Source organism: Scleropages formosus, chromosome 21, assembly GCF_900964775.1.
Source record: "Scleropages formosus chromosome 21, fSclFor1.1, whole genome shotgun sequence".
NCBI classification, from domain to species: Eukaryota; Metazoa; Chordata; class Actinopteri; order Osteoglossiformes; family Osteoglossidae; genus Scleropages; species Scleropages formosus.
Window position 1 is genome coordinate 23,208,170 of NC_041826.1, and position 21,849 is coordinate 23,230,018.

Sequence of the window (21,849 nt, forward strand, 5' to 3'; positions counted from 1 at the left end):
TACTCCAAAGAAATGTAACAGCAACAATATGCAGGTATGTTTACTTACCTTATTTACAATCAATATGGCCAACACACACCATTAGTTAAGCTTATGTACTTGTCCCATCGTTAGTGATATTTCGGCTAATTCACGTGATTCCATAAGTGCAGACAACAGCTCAGTGGAATAGGCTACTAATAGTGTTTGTTCGCAAATACAGAGAGGAAAAAAGGAAACAAAAAAAAAAAAAAAGTCTGTCTTTTTATATTTAGAAAGGGGGGAGATCGATCCGTGCTGTTTGTTCTGCGTCGGGAAAATGTGTAAATGTTGGTGCCTGCTCTCACACAAACGTAGTTACTAGTAAATGCTAGTTACTAGGATTTCGTTAGGTCGCGTGTCGGATAGCGAAATGTACGTTTGTGTAAGAGCAGGCACCAACATTTACACATTTTCCCGACGCAGAACAAACAGCACGGATCGATCTCCCCCCTTTCTAAATATAAAAAGACAGACTTTTTTTTTTTTGTTTCCTTTTTTCCTCTCTGTATTTGCGAACAAACACTATCACTAAACCTAGCGCTGCTGCGCTGCTGTTATATTGGCCTCGTGTCAGCTGACAAGACAACTGGCCAATGGCGACGCGACACAGGCGCGTGCCGTGTGCTGATTGGTGGAGATGCGCGGGTATTGAGGCGGGTATTTTTCCTCGAGGTCGCACTTTTGTTAGCGCGAGAAGGTACCAGTGTGCGCAGCTCTGGGAGCGAGTGCGGCCTTCATGGTTATTTTTCCTCCTTAGCGTAATTTCATAAATTCATTTACCCGGAGCAGTAACAAAAAAGTATAGCGCCTCATATACGCTGGATTTCTTCAATAAACAAATTGCAGCTGAGGAGACTTGCCGCAGCAGAACGACCCATGGTGGCAGCGCATCATGCAGCTCAGGTAGCTAGTTGGACGAGAGAGAGAGAGAGAGAGAGCGAGCGAGAGCGAGTGTCCGCGCGCTGCGGCGAGGTCGTGCGGCACCCGGCCGCGTGCTGCCTGGCCTAGCTGCCTGCCTGCCTGCCCTGCGTCGCGTTCCGCTTCTCATTCAGCCCTGAGCAGCCGAGGGAGCCCGCAGCCTCTGTGCCGTGATCAGAGTTCGGGCAGGTAGCTGAGCAGCTAGCTTGCTAACATGGTGGGCGAATTTAATGTCGCAGAGCAGGCAGAGAGATCAATAATCAAAAATGGGCGAATCGATCGAACGGCGCCGTGTCAGCTGGGCTGTGTGTGTGTGTAAGATCATGCGGTGTCTGTGGTGGGTCCTGTCGTCACAATTAGACTAGTGTGACCCCTCCCTCTCTCCCCCTCAGGCTCAGGTGGACTAGCAGCGCGCTTCGCACGGGCCAGGAGTCTGCGCCAAGTGCACGCCGGGGATCGTAGAGGGCGCCCGGGCCGCAGCCATGGCCTCCTTCTCGGACTACAGCAGCCTGAACCGGGCGCAGCTCACCTTCGACTACCTGCACACCAACTCGTGAGTAGGCGCACGCCTGGCTGCCTGCAAGCACGTGGCTCGCGCGCCATTCGCCATCACCCCATCGGCCCGGGCCGGGTGCGCGAGACACAGGAACACACACACACACACACTGCTGGGACCCTGTAACAGTGTAACTAAAGCAGCCATAGAGGGGTGTGTGTGTGCGCTTCCAAAGCAGTTTTTTCCCTCGTTTAAGTGACCCTGCTGTTTTTCTCTCTTTCAACTTTTCATATATTCAATTATATTTGTTTTTGTAGAGGGCACTTCTCACAGAATCATGCAGAGCGCTGAAGAGAGGATTAAGACAAACAGATAGCTGGCAAAATTACTGCAGTATGTATACATACATGTGCTTATGAAAGCGGTCAGTCAGCTATGGCAACAGAGGAAAAAACAACAAACTCCCAACTGAAAGGCAAGGGAGGAAAAAACCTCTGGGGGCCCAAGTTCCATGGCAGCCCATCCCTCCTTGGCATTCTAGATTAACAAAGAGTTTTAAGTCAGTTTACAGGTAATGGCAACATTGTTACTGAGTGCTAATAACTTGATATATGTATATCTGCCTGACAGTCTGAAATCTCAAGCTGCACTGCTTATTTATTTTTTTGCCCAAAATGAGTGCAGTGTTAATATCATACAATTGCTGGAATCATACTTGGTTAAACATGTGAGGGGCAAATCAGGATTTTCTAAATATGACATTTAGAAGGATTTGTCATACATTCGTTTGCATATTCTAGAATAGCTAAACATCCCTGATGAGAACTTTTCAACTCTTTCATTTTTGAAACACCGGTGGTTATCAAAATCCTTGTCGGGAAATAGTCTTTCAGTCATGTCTTAGTTCCCTTGATGCATATGGTGTGACACTTTGGGGAAACATTCAGTGCTAGAAGGAACTGAAGAATGGGAACATTGGTGATGACCCTAACCTGCGCTTTAATGAATAGCAATTGGAGACATAATAGTCAGACCTGTTACTTTGCACTCAGTGGACTTAGGGTTGAATCTGTCCTCCTGCCATAATGCCCTTGAGCGAAGGACTTGCCCTGAATTGATCAAGTAAAGATTACCCTCTTGTGCAAATGAGTAAATCATAAGCTGCTTTGTAGAAAACTGTCATAAAGCAAAAAATATGCCAAACACGCAGTGGTTCGAGGCTGGCCTGGCTATTCAGTAAAGTTGCTGTAGAAGGGAATGCATATAGAAGCAACGCTCTTCTTGTCGCCTTGGCCTCCCGCTGTCTCGTTCCACCTACTCAATAAAGGTGTTTATGTGCTGCATGAAGGTTCATTGCTGATGAGTAATTTGAGAGTAATGACACCTGTCTGATAAAAGTTGTTTATTGAACAGTTGTGCCTGTGGCAACTTCCTCCACTGCTGCTGTTATGTGAAATGTAAATGTGCTGTTAGCAGCTCTGGTTATAAACACTTCTTGTACTGGAAATTTAATTCTCACAAACGTCCTTTCATCTCCGTTTTCCCCATCATGTGCGTTGTACTGCATTATGTTTTTCATATGGGGTTTTTTTTTTTTTTAAATTTAAATTTCATGCAATATTACTGCTCCTTAACTGAGAATATGCAGTCTGTGTGAAAACCCGTGAGAATGTTCAACTGCTCATTTTGCTTTGCTTACAGGACAACCCATGAGTTCCTCTTTGGAGCTTTGGCTGAACTTGTGGACAATGCGAGGTATCACATTTTAGTATTCACTTTGTCACTCTGTTTTTTTGTCCTTAGTTTCCTACATGTTTTGCTGCAAGCAGCTGAGTTTGGTTCCCGTTGGTCTTGCTTAAGTTCTCACCCTCTCCTTCCGTTTGTAGGGATGCAAATGCAACACGTATTGACATCTACACAGGTATGTCCTCAAGCCATAAATTATGTAAAAAACCAGAAGATCAGAAATACTTATGAAAGGAAAGAAACCTTAGAACTTTTCTGGTCATTTCCTGTTTCACCTGTTAAAGAACTGCATGTGAAGGGAAGGGACTGTGTGTGAATTGCTGCTCCCCCCCCCCCCCCCCCCCCCCCCCCCTTTCTGTAGGTGCACAGCCTCTTATTTGTATTTTTCCTGAAGTTCTTGTTAACTTCTACAGCCCTGTGGTTTATATCGGGTTGATGTCATTTTGAAATGGAGGTTCATTCCTCACAAAATGATGTGCTAGTTTTTCTTGTGTTGTCTGTGGTATAGTGGGTAACGCTGCTGCATCTCGGCATCTTTTCACACTTTTCAGGCATGGGTTCGAATCTGCCTCAGTATGTGTGGAGTTTGCGTGTTCTCGCCATGTTTGTGGGTCTCCTCTGGGTGCTCTAGTTTCATCCCACAGTGCAGTGACATGCACTTCAGGTGAATTGGACACTTCAGATTGCTCGTAGTGTGTGAGTGTGCGTGTGTGGGGCTACCCTGAGATGGCCAGGGGTCTCATCCACAGTGAAACAACTTTGTGTTGCACCCAGTTCACCAGAGTATGATGGCAATTTGAAAACTGCTGGAAAAAAGTTTTGCTGCCGATTACTCATTTTGTTTTTGTACTTATGCAAATTGAGTTGTTTTTCCAGTTCAGGTTGGAATTTCAATATTCAATAAGCACAGAGCCTGCATAGACAACACCAAAACCTGTCTTTTATTGCCTTTGGGGATCAGTTCAGACACGTGTGGTTTCCCTCCATGTTCAAATTTAGAGAAGAGGCTGGACCTCAGAGGGGGATACACGCTGTGCTTCCTTGATGATGGGACTGGCATGGATCCAAGTGAGTTGTACAGGTTCCTCTTCCTATACCTCAACACAGTTCCTGGTTCAGTGATGCAATCTGTGACTTCACCTGAGGTTTTTTTTTTTTTTTTTTTTTTTTTTTTTTTTTTTTTTTTAAATTAATTATTTTTTTTTGACAGTCTGTTTTGTTCATTTATGCTGATCCTTTTCTCCAAAGTGAGTGACTTCCATACTAAGCTGCTTATAATTCTTTACCCATTTATACACTTAAGAAGTGTTTTTTCCTATTTGAGTTTAGGGTGGGTATCTTGCTTGAGGGAACTGGAGTATAGTTAGTGCAGTAGAGAAAATGTTTTTAGTCACTATAGCTGTATAACGTTAGTGTTCCATTGTATCGATATATCTCAGATGAGGCGAAGCAAGTGATTCAGTTTGGAAAATCCAGCAAGAGGTCACCGGAGTCCACACACATTGGGCAGTATGGCAATGGGCTGAAATCGTACGTTTCTCTTCTGTAGTTTTCATGTTGTGTATTACCTTTCTGGATAAGAATGTTTGTCGTGGCTCACTGAAAAGGGAAAATGTCTCTCTCAGGGGCTCCATGCGCATTGGAAAAGACTTCATTCTCTTCACTAAGAAGGATAACATGCTGACATGCCTGTTTCTTTCACGGACTTTTCATGAGGAAGAGGGCTTGGATGAGGTAAACTTTTGGAAACGTGACAAATTTCTGTTTCCTCCACTGAAACTGTCATCTTCTGACCTTATCAAAATGCTTATTTTATGTTCAGAAGACTTCTCACATCATTTCATGGGTTTGTCAAAAGTTGCTCTCAAATATAGAACGTGAAGATTACCAGTTTGAAGAAGTGAGAATATAGTGATGCATTTCCTGAATGCATGTGTGGGCAGAAGTCTTTAACACTGTTGTGACTAAAAATGGCTTCAGTAGTGAGACATAGTCCTATCATCAGACTTTCTCATTTCTTACTTTGAATATTTGATGATTGTCACAGTGTACCCTTGATCTTTTGTAACAGGTTATTGTGCCCCTTCCCACATGGGACAACACAAACATGCAGCCAGTCACCCAGGACCCAGAAAAATTTGCCATCGAAACAGAGCTCATCTACAAATATTCGCCCTTCCAGACTGAAGCCCAGCTTATGGAGCAGTTCAGGAAAATTGAAGGAGAAAGTGGTTTGTAGTTTAATGAGATAATGGGCCCTAAAACAGACATGAATTCATTCTAAAATATCGCTAAATTCCATTAAAATGGATCAGTTACTTTTACCTTTATTCATTTAGCTGTTGCTTTTTTCCCAAAGTGACCTACAGTGTCAAGTTACTTAATTACTTACCCATTTATTTATACAGCTGGGTAATTTTATTTGACCAATTTAGGGTAAGTACCTTGCTCAAGGGTACTACAGCCGGAGGTGGGAATCACACCTGCAATCTTTAGGTTCAAAGGCAGCAGCACTAATCACTATGTCACCGGCTGCTATACTTTTAATACACACACACACATTTTCAGAACCGCTTGTCCCATACGGGGTCACGGGTAGGGGGCGCGGTGGCGCAGTAGGTTGGACCACGGTCCTGCTCTCCGGTGGGTCTGGGGTTCGAGTCCCGCTTGGGGTGCCTTGCGGCGGACTGGCGTCCCGTCCTGGGTGTGTCCCCTCCCCCTCCGGCCTTACGCCCTGTGTTGCCGGGTAGGCTCCGGTTTCACCCGTGACCCCGTATACTTTTAATAGTTAAAATTAAATATCATAACACAATATAAGGCACTTTCACTCATTCTGCTGTTTTGTAGCTCTAACGTACCATTTAGTTAACACTCAAACAAAACGTACAAATGATAGTATTTACGCATAAAGTCATCTCCTAAATACAAAAAACTATCTGTATGTTTCTCTTTGGAGATGAGTTATGAAGCGTGTTCTGTGTGACTGTCCTCCCAACCTGTGTAGGGACCTTGGTCATTATCTACAACTTGAAGCTGATGGACACCAGAGAGCCTGAGTTGGATGTGGAGACTGACCACCAGGACATTGTTATGGCTGGAGTCGCCCCGGAGGGAGTGTGAGTGGTCTAACCCTTCCCTTCTGGCACAATTGAGCTGCCTGTGTTTGTGTCATAACTCAGGTACACCTGTTTCTACCTGTGCCTTGAATGTAGCAAACCAGAGCGACGTTCCTTCCGGGCCTACGCTGCTGTGCTCTACATCGATCCTAGGATGAGGATCTTCATACAGGGCCACAAAGTGCGCACCAAGAGGCTCTCCTGCTGCCTATATAAACCACGGTACACTTCCACAGTTCTGTTGCAGCCAGCAGTTCCTCAAAAGACCAAAAACCTTGATGGGCCATTTAAAATATTCATTCAGTTGCCACAAGCTTGAGAGGGTTATGATGACTCATTGCCTGGAACATGATTTGGATCAAATCTCTAACATAATTGACATGATCAGACAGTTATTTCCTTTGGGTCAGTCTGGAAATAGTGAGTGACCGAGGGAATATGCCATTGTGCATGTTTCACATAAAATGTGTCCTCTCTTAAAATCCAAGGAATAAATGCAGTTCTGCGCTGGGTGGGTTTGGGTATTTTTCCCATTAGTTTCAGTACCTTGCAAATACTTTTCAGACTTTAGCATTTACATTTTCATTTATGACACTTTCAGTTAGAAAATATTTATAATAACGTGTTTTTACCCTTTGCAATTAAAAACGTGTCAAAAGTAAATAGAAGCACCCTCCTTTGAGGAAACACTGACATAAGGTGTTGGAGGATCTGGGTTCATTTGTTGCATTAAGTTTACTGCAGTGAAGAGAGATTATTTGTGGGTTATTTCAGGTGTGTAGGTAGGGATGGATGAGGTGGGTGCAGTGTTTGGAACTTTTTGTACACAAACTCTGGTAGTAAAGTGGGAGCTGCATCCTCAGACGCAGCTTGCGATGTACCATTTGGTCTATATCCAGATTCTCACCTCTGCTTTGGGTGGTGGCCGAAAGAATAAGACTGTGGGTACAGTCAAGGGAGATGAGGTTCCTCTGCTGGATGGCGGGGGTCACCTTATGTGATACGGTGACTATCTTAACAATCATCAAAGCCTTTGGTCCTCCAAATGGAGAGAACATGCTGATGTTGTTTTTGGCATGTTGCAATTTAGAGGTTAAAGCGATTTTGAAATTATGAACAAAATATGTTAGGAACAGACTTCTAGTCTTGGTTGTGTTTCTGGGAATATACCAAACAGAATTCTTACATTTTTGAATTTTTAAGATCACTTGTTAAAAAAACTCATAATAGTTTTCAAGTTTACAGTAAAAATACAGTTTAAAAAGTTATTTGTAATCCAGCATTATTTGATAACTGAAGTTAGAATAGTTTTGCAAGGCACAGTACAAAGAAGTGAGAGGCTTTGTTGACTAAAAGGATATTGTTTGCACATTTAAGTAGGTTAAATCAATGTAGTCACTATGCTGCAATGACTTGCAGATGAACGTGCTTACTGTAGTCACCTTCTTTTCTCTGTGACAGTGTGTACAAGTACACGTCGACACGCTTCAAAACACGGGCGGAGCAGGAGGTGAAGAAGGCTGATCATCTGGCTAAGATAGGTAAGTCCCCTGTGAGGAGACACCACTGTGAACCACGCTGACCCTCTGCTCACCCAAATGTGCTGAAACAATGCTGGCCTCCGTACACTGTTTAATCAGTATACATTATCCAATTCTTTGTGTCTTTTCTTCTTCTGGACTTGATTCTGTCACAGTTTCACAGTTTGTAACTGTGCGTCTCTATTGTCTAGCTGAAGAGAAGGCACGGGAGGCAGAGAGCAAAAGCTTGGCTGTAGAGCTGAAGCTGGCAGGTGATCTCTCCAGGGAAGCCCGTGTAAGATGGCCGTTCTTGGCGATTACCACCTGCTGAAGACTGCAGCAGCACAAGTCACTGTACTTTACCTGAGGCACCAGTGACTCCTTTCTGTGTCCGTCCTTCTCAGGCCATGCTCCGGAAGGCCCAGGAGTCAGCCACGATGCTGCGCCAGGAAGCTGATATGAAGAGGAAGATCCTTGAGAGCAAACAGAAGTGAGTTGCTCATGTTTGATATGTTACGGGCTTAGGGCGGCCATCCCGTTAAACTTATTATATTTACATTTTCATTTTCCTCTATTCATTTAGCAAATACTTTTCTCTAAAGTGATGTTCAACTCAAAAACACATGCAATTCCCAAAGCACAGTAAGTTTTTTGGATATCACATAGAATTGGTTTACTACAAAATTTTAAAATGGATAACATTACAGGAGCTGTATCATATTTTGAACTGATTGAAAATGCAGAGGTTATTTGTGACATGAAATAGTTTTTATATTTATGGAGTAGATATGAGATCTGAAGACAAGTGAGTCTAGAAGAGATGTTTTGAGGCCATTCTTGAATGTTTAGAAAGATTCAGCAGTTCTGAGTGAGAGAGTGAGGTCATTCCAGCTCTTCTGAGCCGGAATGAATTGATTTTGTCCCTCTTGTACATGAAACCCCCAGGCGGGCAGTGGTGGAGGAGCACAGCAGTCTGAGGTGGCAGGCTGAATGTGGCAAATTGGGGAAATGAAAATTTTGACCGTTAATGATAGGTGGTGGTATTAATCATAGACCCGATAAATGAAAAACTGAATATCAGAAGACTGAATACAAGGAGATGAGAGCTTTGCCAGCTCTTGTGTTATTTATGTACACAGTGTTGTAAGAAGATACCATTTTTGTACCACAACATAGTTCACCCTCAAACTACCATCCAGCAGCTGGGTTCCACAATGTTCTTGTTTGATATGCCTGAACTTCCACATCTCTCCCGTCAGGGCCCTGAAGGAGCCCAAGGAGCTGAGTTTTATCTTTGGGGTGAACATTGATCAGCGGGAGCTGGACGGCATGTTCATCTACAATTGTAGTCGGCTCATCAAGATGTATGAGAAAGTCGGGCCACAGTTAGAGGGAGGCATGTAAGTGACCAGGTTCACCTTTTCACTGTAGGTAACGGTTGATCTGCTATTTATTTCGACACACCCTGTTTCATTACATATGGTGTGTTGCACAGCACTGTGAAGGAAGGCAAGTGTCATCACCACAGGGTTAACGCAGTCTATGGCCTAAAATTAGTTCTGTATGAAGTACTTGTTTGTTTATTTAAACAAGGTGGTAATTACTTCTGTTCAAGTCTTAGAACACATACAGTTGCCGTTTGTAACTTTGCAGCCTTTCTAATACTGTCAGTGCTAACTGGCTAGGATCTGGGTGTTCAGGTTCAACCAGCAGGTGTTGCTGAGTGCTGCATGGTCTGGTGGTTTTGCTCAGTACTTGACTGGCTAGTCATGACTGTTAATAAGAAGTGACTATCCTCCTGGCAGGGCATGCGGTGGTGTCGTGGGAGTGGTTGATGTGCCATACCTGGTCTTGGAGCCCACACACAACAAACAGGACTTTGCAGATGCCAAAGAATACCGACACCTCCTGAAGGCCATGGGGGAGCACCTTGCCCAGTACTGGAAAGATGTGGCCATCGGTGAGAGCTCTGTTCTGTGCTGCATTGTCATGTCTTGCAAACACCGTGGGGTTAAAACTTTTGAAATTACCAAATGGTACAGGCTGCTGTTTGATTTTAGATCACATTTTTAAAGAATGAAATCTGCATGTCTTCATTTAGCAGACTGTTCTCGAAAATGACATACAACTGAGTGAAGAAAAGTGCTTTCCCTCAACAGATGAAGGACTTTACATAAGGACATGCGATTATTGAAGTACATCTTTTTTTTGTAGGGTACTTCTTTTTTTTTTTCTTTTTTTTTTTTTAAAACCAAAACACACTTTTTGCGTGGCTGCCTATAGAATTGAGTCAGAAAGGAGATACGAGTATTATCATGACAGTGAGGTGGAAATCTATATTGCTGTTCAGAAGGGAAAAGTATCTAAAACGATGGTATTGAAATGGTTCTTGAATGTTAAGAGGGATTCAGCTGCTCTGAGGGACACAGGAAGTTTATACCACTAAATCAGAACCAAAACCAAGAACCTGATTTTCAATAGTGGATCCTTTGTGAGTGGGACCACCAGGTAGCCAGAGGAGCACAGCACTCTTGCTGGGGTGTAGGGAGTGATCAGGTCCTTTGAACATCTTCTCCGCAGGCTGAGTTTTTGTGGTAGCCCCAGCTGATGTGTTCAGTTAGTCACCAGCATATATTGCTGGGTGGCTAAAAACTGAGAGATATGTAAAAACCGCTTTCGGTGGTTTGTACACGTTCACGAATTTGATTCCATTGATATGCTCAGCTATCCATTGAATGTTGTTGTTTCTTGGCAAAGTTGTCACGTCGGAAATTTGTACATCTGACCTTGCTAGTGTGGTTATACCATGATGTTCTTCATGTATAGCTTTAACTAGGTTGAAGCCAGATGTCTTCACCCAATCATCGGAGTTGCTGTGTGTTTCTTGAAGTAAGATTCCAGCTGCATTATGTTCAGTAGCAAGTTGCTTGATGATGTCACGTTGGGCAGGTGTCAGTCCTTCAATGTTAGCTTGGGCCAGTCAAGTCTTGGAAGGCTTTTCTTAGCAAAGTTCTTTTTGTGAAGTTGCTTGCATGGTAGTACTGAGACCATTTTGATCAATTTGAAGAGCGCTTAGCCATCAGGGACGTTGCCCAGGGATCACTGCAAGGAGGTAGCTCTTCTTGCCCCCCCCCCATTAACCTGTTGCCCTGTTCAGTATATTGAAACATGTATGTGGGAGCTTTTGATATTATGTGTCAATATTGCTAAATGCAGACTTTTATGATTTACTGTGCAAGAATCTAATCGCATCATTCATGCCTAAGGTCATAGCACACATTTATGGTCTTCTTTTCTGTTGCTTCCAGCTCAGAAGGGCATCGTGAAGTTCTGGGATGAGTTTGGCTATCTTTCGGCCAACTGGAATCAGCCACCGTCCAACGAGCTGCGGTACAAGAGGCGCCGTGCCATGGAAATCCCAGTAACGATCCAGTGTGGTCAGTGGAGCTCTATGTAGACCGCCTCCCTGCCTTTATGTGACAGACCTCTTCTGGCTAAAGCACTGAAGGAACCACTAACCTTTCTTTACCAACCACAGACAAGTGCCTCAAGTGGCGTACCCTTCCATTTCAGTTGGATGCAGTAGACAAGCGTTACCCTGACAGCTGGGTGTGTCTCATGAATCCGGACAGCACTCAAGACAGGTATCTGGCTTCGCCTAAAGTGACCCTTGGCCTGGGTCTTCCTTCAGCCATAGGCTATCTCACATAAGCGGATTTGGGGCAACCATATGACAATTAGAGTTTTACTGGAATTTTCCTTTGAATGTCTCATGGAGGTGTGACGCTCCTGAGCAGAAGCAGAACCTGCCAGTGGGAGTGCTGCGCAAGGACACTAAGTCGGTGGAAGACAAGCAGAGGGAGATCTCTGAGAAGATCAAACAGCAGCAGGAAAAGTTGGAAGCCCTGCAGGTACTATGTGGAACTATTGTGTCTGGTTTTTTTCTTCCTTGTTCGTACAGGGTTTCCCCAGAGGAGGAAAGCATCATATCAGTCTCTTCAACTAGCATTTGAACTATGATTAAACTATGATTAAACACTAAAAATCCATGTACGGGACTAGCAGTTACAGATGACAAATGAATTAAAATGTATTAAGACAAGGTGGAAAGAATTTTTGTTGCAAATGTTGCAAAATGTTTTTGTCATGTAGAAAAAATACATTGAACCCTTTTTTTTTTTAAAAAAAACTGACTGTCAGAACAGAATGATTTTATGTAACACATTAACCCTGTTATGTCTCAAGTGGATGTATATTTTGTTCTTCATTTGAACTTGATGAAATGATTGACAGACTCTTAGACAAATTTTGATCTGCTGCCAGTGGTTCATAAAATGAGATCCATTCCTTAAAATTAAATATTCTGTTATCCCTGGGGTGTTAACAGTACAATTGAGGCTATTTCAAAATGTACAACATTGTATAGGGTAGTGTGAGTTCAGGTATAGAACAGAATAGTGGCTTGAAGATGCATGTTGATGATCACATTTTCTTCTGTTCAGCAGTCCCCCTCTGGACATTTGAGGTGACTGTGTGCTACAGTGACTTTTTTTTTTTTTTTTGTGTTAACATTTAATTTTATTGCATCTACAGGGTCCATATCTGGCTTCTGTCTGTTTGTGCAGCTGTCCTCTCATTTATTCATATGCAAATTTTTCTTGTCTTTACAGAAAACCACAACCATTAAATCTCAAGCCGATATGAAAAAACTGCCTCTAGAAGTCAGCATGAAGCCAGTCGAAGAGAGTAACTCTCAGGTAATTTGGTGTCATGCCATTTTATTGTTGGATATGCATATTATTCTGGAGATGTTTTTCCTCTAGGAAATAGTGGGAAACATGATTAATGTGGACTGTCTGGAATGGCCTTCTCAGCATTTTTCTTGTTCAGCATTTCACACCGTAGATTGGATTGGTAAGGTTTTAAAGATAGCTTGGAATGAAAAAGCAGGAAATATAAAAAGTTTTCACATGGAATATATTAACACTTTATTCCAGGTAGGCACTTAGTTCCAAAATGCAAACTGATGCTCTACGGATGTGGATAAAATTTGAAGAATGTAAGAAATACTTCAGCTGTATGTTTCATCTTAGTCTTCTTTTATGATTATTATGCTGTTTTATAACTTTCCATCTTAATTCTTGTTCCTATAATTTGATAACAAATACCAGTTGGTATTTTTGGGCATTATTTCAGTATTTGATACAATACATAGATGCACTCTTGAAGCTCTGCATTGAACCAAATACAGCAGTAACGTTTCTTTCTTCTCATTGTCGTAAAATCACATGCCATACTGTACTGTAAGGTAATTACTGGTAGCTCCCAACCACATTTACCTGTTTTTGGAAAGTGACTGCTGTGTATGTTGAGACGTTAGTGTTTTATTTGTCTGTATTTTTGATATTAAAGGCGTATGGCCAGTTGAAGCAAGGGTGCTCTTTCTGTCAGTCCCACTTTGTGGGTGAAATCACATTTAGCTGGTTTGTTTATCTGTACAGTATTTTCTTCAGAAACACCGTTTTTGATGATGACTTTGTAGGTAAAAATACTTAATTACAAAACAAAATTTAAGCTGAGTACTGTACCTCTGGTTTGGGTCCCAGTGAAATGTTTGCATCACTGTTTGTGTGAGAATGATGCTCAGTAAAGGGCATTCCCATTAGTATTGTGTATTGCAGGTAAATTATGGAGTGCTAAATGTACCCCCTACTTTGTCAGCACACAAGAGTTTCCAAATAGTTGCTTTGTGTTAAGGAACAAATCGTAGCAATTGGGTTTCATAAAAGATGCATCAGTATCAATGAGACAGGAAATTGATTGGTCTTTCCCATATGAGGGTGTGGTATGCTCACCACTGTTTGCCTGTGTGTGGGCAGGGCACCCTTGGTTCAGAAAAAGTGGGGCGTCCTCGTTCCCCACCGCTGCCGGCGATGATCAAGAACGCCCCCAGCCGGCCACCCCTTGCCAAGCCACCTCCGCTCAGCAGGAGGCCCAGCACGCCAGCCCGTGCACACAAGTCCTGCGGGCCTCCGCCGCCGCCCCCACCGGTGCGCCGGGAGGAGCCGCCTGCCAAAGGCCGCACTGTAGCTGTGGCAAAGGCTGAGCCGAAGTTGACACCCGCCCCCAGAAGTCAGTCCCGCCCCACAGGGGGCAGCAGCGCATCGGCCAATCGACGGGTGAGTGCACTCCGTCTCTTTTTCCCCTGCTGTGCTTGTAGGCTTGGCTCCCTTTTCAGCATCCCATATTCAGATTAAGTTCTCACACCAGTTCTCTGGTTGCTGTGCTCTGTACCATTGGAAAAACCTTGTGTGCGACAATTTTCTGCTTTGTATTTAAAGTCTGTGAAGAATGTTATTTAAACTTTGTGCCAATCATGTCTTTTAGCCAAACTCAGTTTGTTGAAAAGGCTTTTTTTTTTTTTTTTTTTTTAAAACTTTACAAACCATAGTAAATGTGTAGAAAAGTTAGGACCTGAGCAGATGGTAGCGGATTTCCCCCCTTGAGGTTTCCTTTCAGTGTGGTTTTGGACGTATTGTGCAAGTTCAGATCCCATCCAGGTGAGGCTGTGTGCCAAGCCGCAGGGATAGTGAGGGGCTTGGTCGTATTCAAATGTCCGTCTGTCCTTCACCGACTTTGCAGGGTGCAGTGAAACAGACCCCAACCACGAGCAGCCAGAGGAAGAGAGCTGCACAGGAGGAGCTGAGTGAAGAAGAGGAGGATGAGGAAGATGAAGAGGTGCAGGAAAGCAGAGAGGAGGAAGCACATCCCAGGAAAACCAAGACAGCAGCAGAGAAGCGTGGCAAAACGGCCTTGAAGAAGTCGGAGCCGAAGCGGGCAAAGGTGACTGAAGTGCGTGCACAGACTGCAGAGGGCAGCGTTGTCATGGAGGTAAGACCCTCCTTTCGTTTCCTGCCGCTGTCCAGAGACGTGACATTCAGGAGAACTGGTGACGCTGAACTTTCCCGTAGCCACTGGTCTCAGGTCCAGGTAAATGATGAGGGGTCATGTCAGGGAGGGCATCTAGTGGGAAAATCTTTGCTCCAGCCCCACTTCCAAATGCTTCTTTACCCAAAGGTAAATCTGCCAAACCTGAGTTCTCCAGGAAATACACTCCATCAAACTGAGTAGTAGTCCTATTAGAGTAGTGGAGAAAATGCAGTTTAAAAAAACTGGAAAACGTTTGTATAATCAAGTTCAAAACTGTTTGTAACATGAGGAACTGGTGTATTTCCAAAGAGCTGCATTCCTGGGGTTCTTATGTTCGACTTGATGGCACAAACTGCACACGACTAGAAGGATGTAACAGCCCTGCAGCCTGAGGCCCTGAAGCCAGTGGTTGACGTATCATGTCTTCTGTCAAAAGAGCACGTCCCACCGGTGAACTGTTTCCTGACACTATGTGGGGTGACTGCTAGATGCGGCCCTTCCCCCAAACCCTGCACTGTGCTCGTGTGGGCCTCTGTGGGACATTGCAATATGGAGACAACACTGTCGAAGTCCTTCGCCACAAAAACTTGCCCATTCGTTCATGTGACAATATTTTTTTAGACTTCTGTTTGCATAACTTTTATGGAATTTGCACCTAAAGTGCAGAAATTTGGTCACGTGCTCTAGGGCCATTCTGCATTTCATAGCTCATGTTGATTACAGCACTTCTTATTTCAGACTTAATTCGCTTATCCAGTTTTATGCATCCCGAGGGAAAAGTACATGTTTAATCAAACCTGAAAATAGCAAATATTCATAGTGTGTATACTTTTTTCTTTCATTTGCTGCTCATACTGTTTCTAAGCAGCATCTTGAGTCCACTGCATCTACTCCGTGACATTGCTCTTCAGTTCAGTGAAGTGATGCAGATCTAATTCTATCTATCTCGCTCGCTCATACATACGCACGCACAATTTCAGTGCAGTGTTTCCATTACTGGCTTTGATTTCTAGTTCATTTATTTCTTTTACTTTTGCGCTTTTGCTTCATGTGCTTTTGCCTGAAACCGCCATGTGTGTACACTTGCTGTATAGGTGACCACTTTTACTTTTGTTTATGACCACACACCCAAGTGAGTGTTGTAAAGAGCCCATTTGTAAGGAGAGGTGAGTTTTTTTTTTTTTCCTCTTCCCCCTTCCTCCTGCTCCACACTGTGCGCCACTTTCTCCCTGGCTGCTCTCCTGCTGTGCTGGAGGTGGAAGGCGCTAGAGTCACTTCTGCTCTATGTTCCCTGGGCCCCTAGAAGCAGAGGGGTCCCCACAGCTCGATGGCCCCTACAGTGCTCAGCTGTGACGCAGAAGGACAGCGGAGCCACCAGTGCGACTCGGCGAGGAGTCAGAGCGAGGCTGCAACTGCGCCTCAGCCCAAAAAGGCAGCACCTTGCATGGCCAAGGGCCCCACCGTGGCACACGGTGGCCCTAAGGCAGCGGTTAAGGTACAGAGTGGTGCCCTCAGGCTGCACTGGGGGTCCCCTCCTCTACTCTCATGACTGAGCTCTAACACAGCAGTGCCCTGAGGCTGGTCCTCGACACTCGCTCGTTCTTGCACACTCTCTCTCACTTTCTTTCGCTCTCTCGCATGTGCCTCCTGCCAGCAACTCATCCGCTGGGGTAGCGTGTCCTTGGACACGGGTCAGGTAAACCGCATGGCTCCACGCTGGGTTTTATACAGAGGATCTGCTTTGGGGTCATCTTTTGCTGTCTATTTTTTCCTCCCTTTGGTCTAATTCTTCTTTTACCCACTTATTCTATGGTACCTCCACAGGTACAGTTTTTCAGTTGTATAGTTTTTCGTACTGGATGTTGAGTTGTGTCCAGAAGGGCAAACTGCATCTGGGACACTTGTGAGGAGATGAGTTTTGTAAAACATTACTGGTTTGTGTGCAGATCACGGACAGCACGGAGGAGGAGGACTTGGAGAAGGAGCTGAAAGAGGCTCAGAAAGGTATAGGTCTAATATCTGAATGACAGCACAGTTGAAATGTACCCTAATTTACATATTCTGCTTTAAAGGTTGCAGAGTGTTCTGAAAATATCTTTCGCAGAGGCTGATGCAGGGCTGTCCAATTTGCGACCTTAAGAACATTCGTAAATTATTAATAATGTTCTATGCATACCATAAATATTTTTAAAAAATGGGTAAAATAAAGCTATGTATCAAGTAAATTTCACATACTCATGTCTTATAAAAGCACTTAATGTAATTAACACTGTGACTTTTACACATGTAGCCCTCAAATCTTTCGACAGTGATGCCTGTGGGCATTTTCCAAGGCTGAACACCCTGGACTGGTGTGGAAAGTGCACTTTAAAAGTCACGTTAGTCATCAAAGTGGGTTTTGATGATCTGTGCACTGGAAGTTTGAGGTTCCTATTGCAGCCCCCAAAGCAAACGCTGACCTGGTAGCTTTGTGGTGTTCCTCCTGTACTTGCAGACAAGGGTCTTCTGGTGGAGGTGAAGGTGAACAAAGAGTGGTTCACAGGGCGCGTGGCTGCGGTTGAGGCCAACAAGCAGAGCATCCGCTGGAAGGTCAAGTTCGACTACGTGCCCACGACGTCGACTCCCCGCGACCGCTGGTAAGGTGACTGGACGTGACCTGATACCAACTCAGGCCAGACTTTGGGTGGGGAGGAAGTTGGGGTTGCAGGTAATTAACAGGTGTGAAGCTGATTGGTGAGAAAAGTAGGAACCTTTTTCCCCAAATAGTCCACTTATTTCTGTATTATCTATATATGCATAATTGTGCTCATAAGAGTTAAAACATTATTGCAGATACTTTTTGAGTTTCCCTAGTAGTTAAAAAAGGCAGCTACAAAATGAGTAAATTTCAGGGTAATGAATAAATACAGAACCTGAGCACATGTGAATTTTTTTTTATATTTATGCAAAATGTTTTGTCATATTAAAAATTATCTTCAATATTGCACCAAGTCAGTGTATCCTTTAATGTGTGTGTGTGTGTGTGTGTGTGTGTGTGTGTGTGTGTGTGTGTGTGTGAATGGAAGGGTGGTGAAGGGAAGTGAGGAGGTGCGACTGATGCGACCGCCATCGCCAGTGCCCCAAAGCCCCGACACCCGGGAGGAGGTGGAGGCAGAACGGGCACCAGCCACGATGGAGCCTGACACCACGCAGCCAGGCACAAGCCGGGAAGTCCTTGACAGCCTTGTGGTTATGATGAGGTACCCTGGGAGATGGGGAATGGGACCACGGTACATGACATGCCATGAACACAGAAGTCGCAGCATTTTCTTCTGTCTCTGCAGGACGTTCCTGCGCTATTTCTTCCCTCCGGACTTCCGAATCCCCAAAGACGACGTAAACACCATGACTGCAGAGGAGCTCATTGCATTTCCCATGGTAATTCTGAACAGGGGCAACTTGTTGAAATCGCAACATACGCTGAGGGCCATGCTTACGTCACTTTGTACACGAGTGTTAAACACAAGTCACTTGAGCCACAAAGACAAAGGTTCTTGAGTGTTTTCCTGTACTGTGCTGCAGTAAATTATGTGGCTGAGTTCACTGAAAAAGTGCTGGATTCTCATTCATTTACTTGCTCTGCCTATCACACCATTTGCACCCCACATCAGTATGGCTAACATAAAGCAGCCAGGTTCAAATGGGTCAGAGTTGCTCTGTGCCCAGAAACAGACTGCAAAGAAAAACACAGTTGAGCCCTGGCATTAATGAGGGTAGTGGGAAGAACTGCAGTTCATGCTCACATTCTGTTCTTGCAGAAAGAGTACTTCCAGCAGTACGAGCTGGGTCTGCAGAGCCTGTGTAACTCTTACCAGAGCCGTGCAGATGCTCGCACCAGAGCTGTGGAGGAGAAGAGCAACAGTGCCGAAGCCCGTCTGCGCGAGTCGGAGGAGAAGCTGCAAAAGCTGCGCACCAACATTGTAGCTCTGTTGCAGAAAGTCCAAGAGGTGAGTGTGATGTTTACTTTTATGAATTACATTTCAACGCACAATCTACTACAGACCCTACTCAGAATTTAAATTTAGATAAGTGGAATAACCTGCAGATGAAGTACTCTTTCTAGCATCTCATTCAAAGAAATAGCGCTTTAAGGGCTTGTGAACATATTTTTTTCATACATTGAGTTTATTATTAGCAAATGCATATTCATTTTATTCCTAAAAAAGTGTGTAAAAAGAGTTGATATACCAGTGCAAGTCAGCTTTTTACTATCAGTGTCTTAAAAACTCAGCGGTGAAGCACTTTTTAAAAATGAGAACGACAGTTTAAAATGCAAGCTTTCCAGGGACAGGTTAAAACAATGTTCTTAACACATGATATAAATAAGATGTAAAGGTAAGAGACTTTTGAAAGACACCCCTTTTCTGCATTGTTAGTACAGGGTTTGCCCAAGAGAGAAAAGATCTGCAGCTGTTATTCCAACTTAGTCTTATGTTTAAAATAATCATTTGTGAAGTAAACTGTCAAAATGTCTGTCCAAGTTGATCCTTCTCTCAGCAGAAAAGACTTACTTGGTTCAGTGTACTAATTAATAAATTTCACAAATTTTCATTGTTGCTGTGGATACTGATAACTCTTGTGTAAAACGGACTCAAATCACACAGTGTATGCATTGCTTACAGCGTGACTGAAGTGATATCACCCCAGAGTTCTTTATTTTATTTTTCAATAATTTCTACATTGCAACAGCACTGTCAATGTCTAGGTATCGTTACTGTATTGACTGTACACTGTTCACCTTTGTCCTAAATGGACCCTTCCCACTTTCCTCAGGACATTGACATCAACACAGATGATGAACTGGATGCCTACATCGAGGACCTGCTCACCAAGGGCGACTAGCCCAGAAACAGGGAGTGCCCAAAACTAGCATGGTTCACTCTGCGCTGTCCTCACCTGCCTTTCCCATCACCCTCTGGTCTCATAGAATCTCAGACTGTGTCCTGCTGTTTGAGGCGTTGAGAACTAGAGCCTGATGCTGTGGGATGGCACAATACGGTGTGTCCAATATCCCTGTATATTCCCCCGTACCCCGCAAAGAGACTTCTTTCATTCGTCTCCAGGAAAGTCATAGAATGCATATGGATCTTGGTTTGGACATGGACATGTTCTTAGTAACGCAAATAAACGCCAGAGTCGCACACCGCAATGAACCATAAGAAGGACGTATTTAGACACTACCCACAGCGCAACGAGACTGGATGGCTGGAACTCTTTCTCATAGCGTATGTAAAGAACATTGTACCCTAAATACAAACACATTCAAAGGTTCAGAACTCTGTAGTGAAGAGCCTTTTTCATTTCAAGTTTTGTTTTATTTGTTTTATGATATTTTACTTACCAACATAATTTTTTTGGTTATACAAATGGTTAAATACACCACATAGGTTTAGATGAAAGCTGCATACTTTTATACCTCTTGTACAAAAACAAATGGTGATACAGAGGAATGCTGTTTGTTTAAAAAGAAAAGTGTGTTTGAACAAAACTGAAATAAGTGCAAGCTGCACCTTCTGCATAAATATGGATGTGTCCCGCAGCACAGCGCAGCTGATATTGTTCCCCGCTCGCAGTGCACGCGTGTAGTCCTGTACGCGTTTCCCTTCTGCTTTTCACCTCTTGCAGTGGTTTAACGTTGAAAGTTGCACAGTTCTGGTAAGAGCTCCCATTGGACTAACCTGACTGATTACACTTGTCAACGATGATATTTGACAGTAGAATTTGTCACAATTTTGTATTTCTTAATTTGTTGATTTGGAAATACTGTACCTCCAGTTACCCATTTTGAACCATGCCAGTTATAACTATTCCGTTAATACATTCCACTTAGTTTAAAGTCTGATTTTCTCAAAGGTTTGCTGTAATCGTAACTGGGAACTGGAGTGAATTGCAGGCTCTATATCCAGGTGAGAGCCAAGTATGGATTTACAGGTGACACAAGTTGTAAACTTTGGGTAAGTGCAGTTCAGAATAGAGGACTAACAGTCCCATCTTACCAACCAAATTTGAGGGTGTTGTTGAGCAAGATTAGATTCAAACCAAAGTGTATACTGGGATTTATGAGTGTATATTGCTTTAGAATCACTTCAGTGTCAGTTATCCTGAAAGTGTAAACCACCTCCACTGTTACTGTTGTGTTGGGATGTGATCTGGATTTTGAGCGGTGCTGACATTGGAGTTCACCATTGAGCAAATTCTCTGGTATCCTTTGTGTTCCGGAAATGTCTTCTTTTAAAGAGTATTTTTTAATCTTAACTGTTTTATTAAAATGTGCAGTTTATTTTTGTCCACTCTGATTTTGTCGACTGGTATATTAATTTGTTTCTGAAAATGAGTGTAGTGTAGCCAGTAAGGCTGACAAAAGCAGTTGAAACAGCTTGAAACTGAAATATCAGTGGTAAAGTGGTATTATAGTACACACGCACACACACTGTCCGAAGCCAAAAGGGCACACTTTAACAGCTCATTCAAACTGGGATAGGGTATGCACCAAATAGGAATACACACACGCAGTCTAAGCTTCAAACACTCGCCAAAACGGAGAACGCTAGGCAACCAGTGTGTGTGGTGGGATGTAGAGCAGTGTGCTCGTGGCAGCGCATCCTGGAGGAAACGCCAAGGACCTTTCCCTCTTCTGCAGCCGCTTGCCTGGACGTCCAGCCGTGGATGACGAAGCCCAGCGAATGGCTGCAGAGACGGGATGGATTGGAACATGGAAATGTTTGTAGTACAAATCAAGGGAAGATGGACGTGGCAAATGCTGTCATGAGCCTGGTCATCATGGGCATCGGATACAACGGAGAAGCGTTCGATAAACTCGGCGATCGGACGCCGCGTGGCAAGCGAGCAGCTGCCGTCAGTCGGGCTCTGTGGACGGCCTCTGTGTAACTCGAGTAACGTGTACCTGCTCCTGATGCACGTGAAGGAGCTCTTGGCCGATTTTCTGGTCCAGCTCAAGATGAAATTGACAAGGCATGTTTGCAGCGTTTGAGAAGTGAAATTCCAAAGCTGGCAATGGAAAGGAAAAGGGGCTGTTGACTCTCAGCGACAGCTGGGAAACCAA

The 21,849-nt window shown here is 43.9% G+C and overlaps 1 protein-coding gene across 2 annotated transcripts; it reads left to right on the forward strand.

Annotated features, from left to right (window-relative positions):
* The first annotated feature begins 667 nt into the window (after positions 1-667).
* morc2 (MORC family CW-type zinc finger 2) lies at positions 668-21,094 on the forward strand. Of its 2 annotated transcripts, XM_018740909.2 has the most exons (28): positions 668-924; positions 1,332-1,492; positions 3,137-3,190; positions 3,322-3,356; positions 4,181-4,249; positions 4,621-4,711; positions 4,807-4,915; positions 5,253-5,412; positions 6,186-6,297; positions 6,394-6,519; positions 7,759-7,838; positions 8,030-8,112; positions 8,222-8,307; positions 9,077-9,217; positions 9,623-9,777; positions 11,126-11,254; positions 11,356-11,461; positions 11,596-11,728; positions 12,488-12,574; positions 13,697-13,996; positions 14,460-14,708; positions 16,051-16,242; positions 16,694-16,751; positions 17,242-17,383; positions 17,813-17,986; positions 18,071-18,164; positions 18,545-18,733; positions 19,560-21,094. In XM_018740909.2, exons 2-28 carry the CDS (start codon positions 1,422-1,424, stop codon positions 19,626-19,628), a joined length of 3,294 nt encoding a protein of 1,097 aa, XP_018596425.1. In that variant the 5' UTR covers positions 668-924; positions 1,332-1,421; the 3' UTR covers positions 19,629-21,094. The 2 variants fall into 2 exon arrangements, with proteins under 2 accessions (XP_018596425.1, XP_018596426.1); XM_018740910.2 differs by lacking the exon at positions 16,051-16,242.
* Positions 21,095-21,849: the final 755 nt, after the last annotated feature.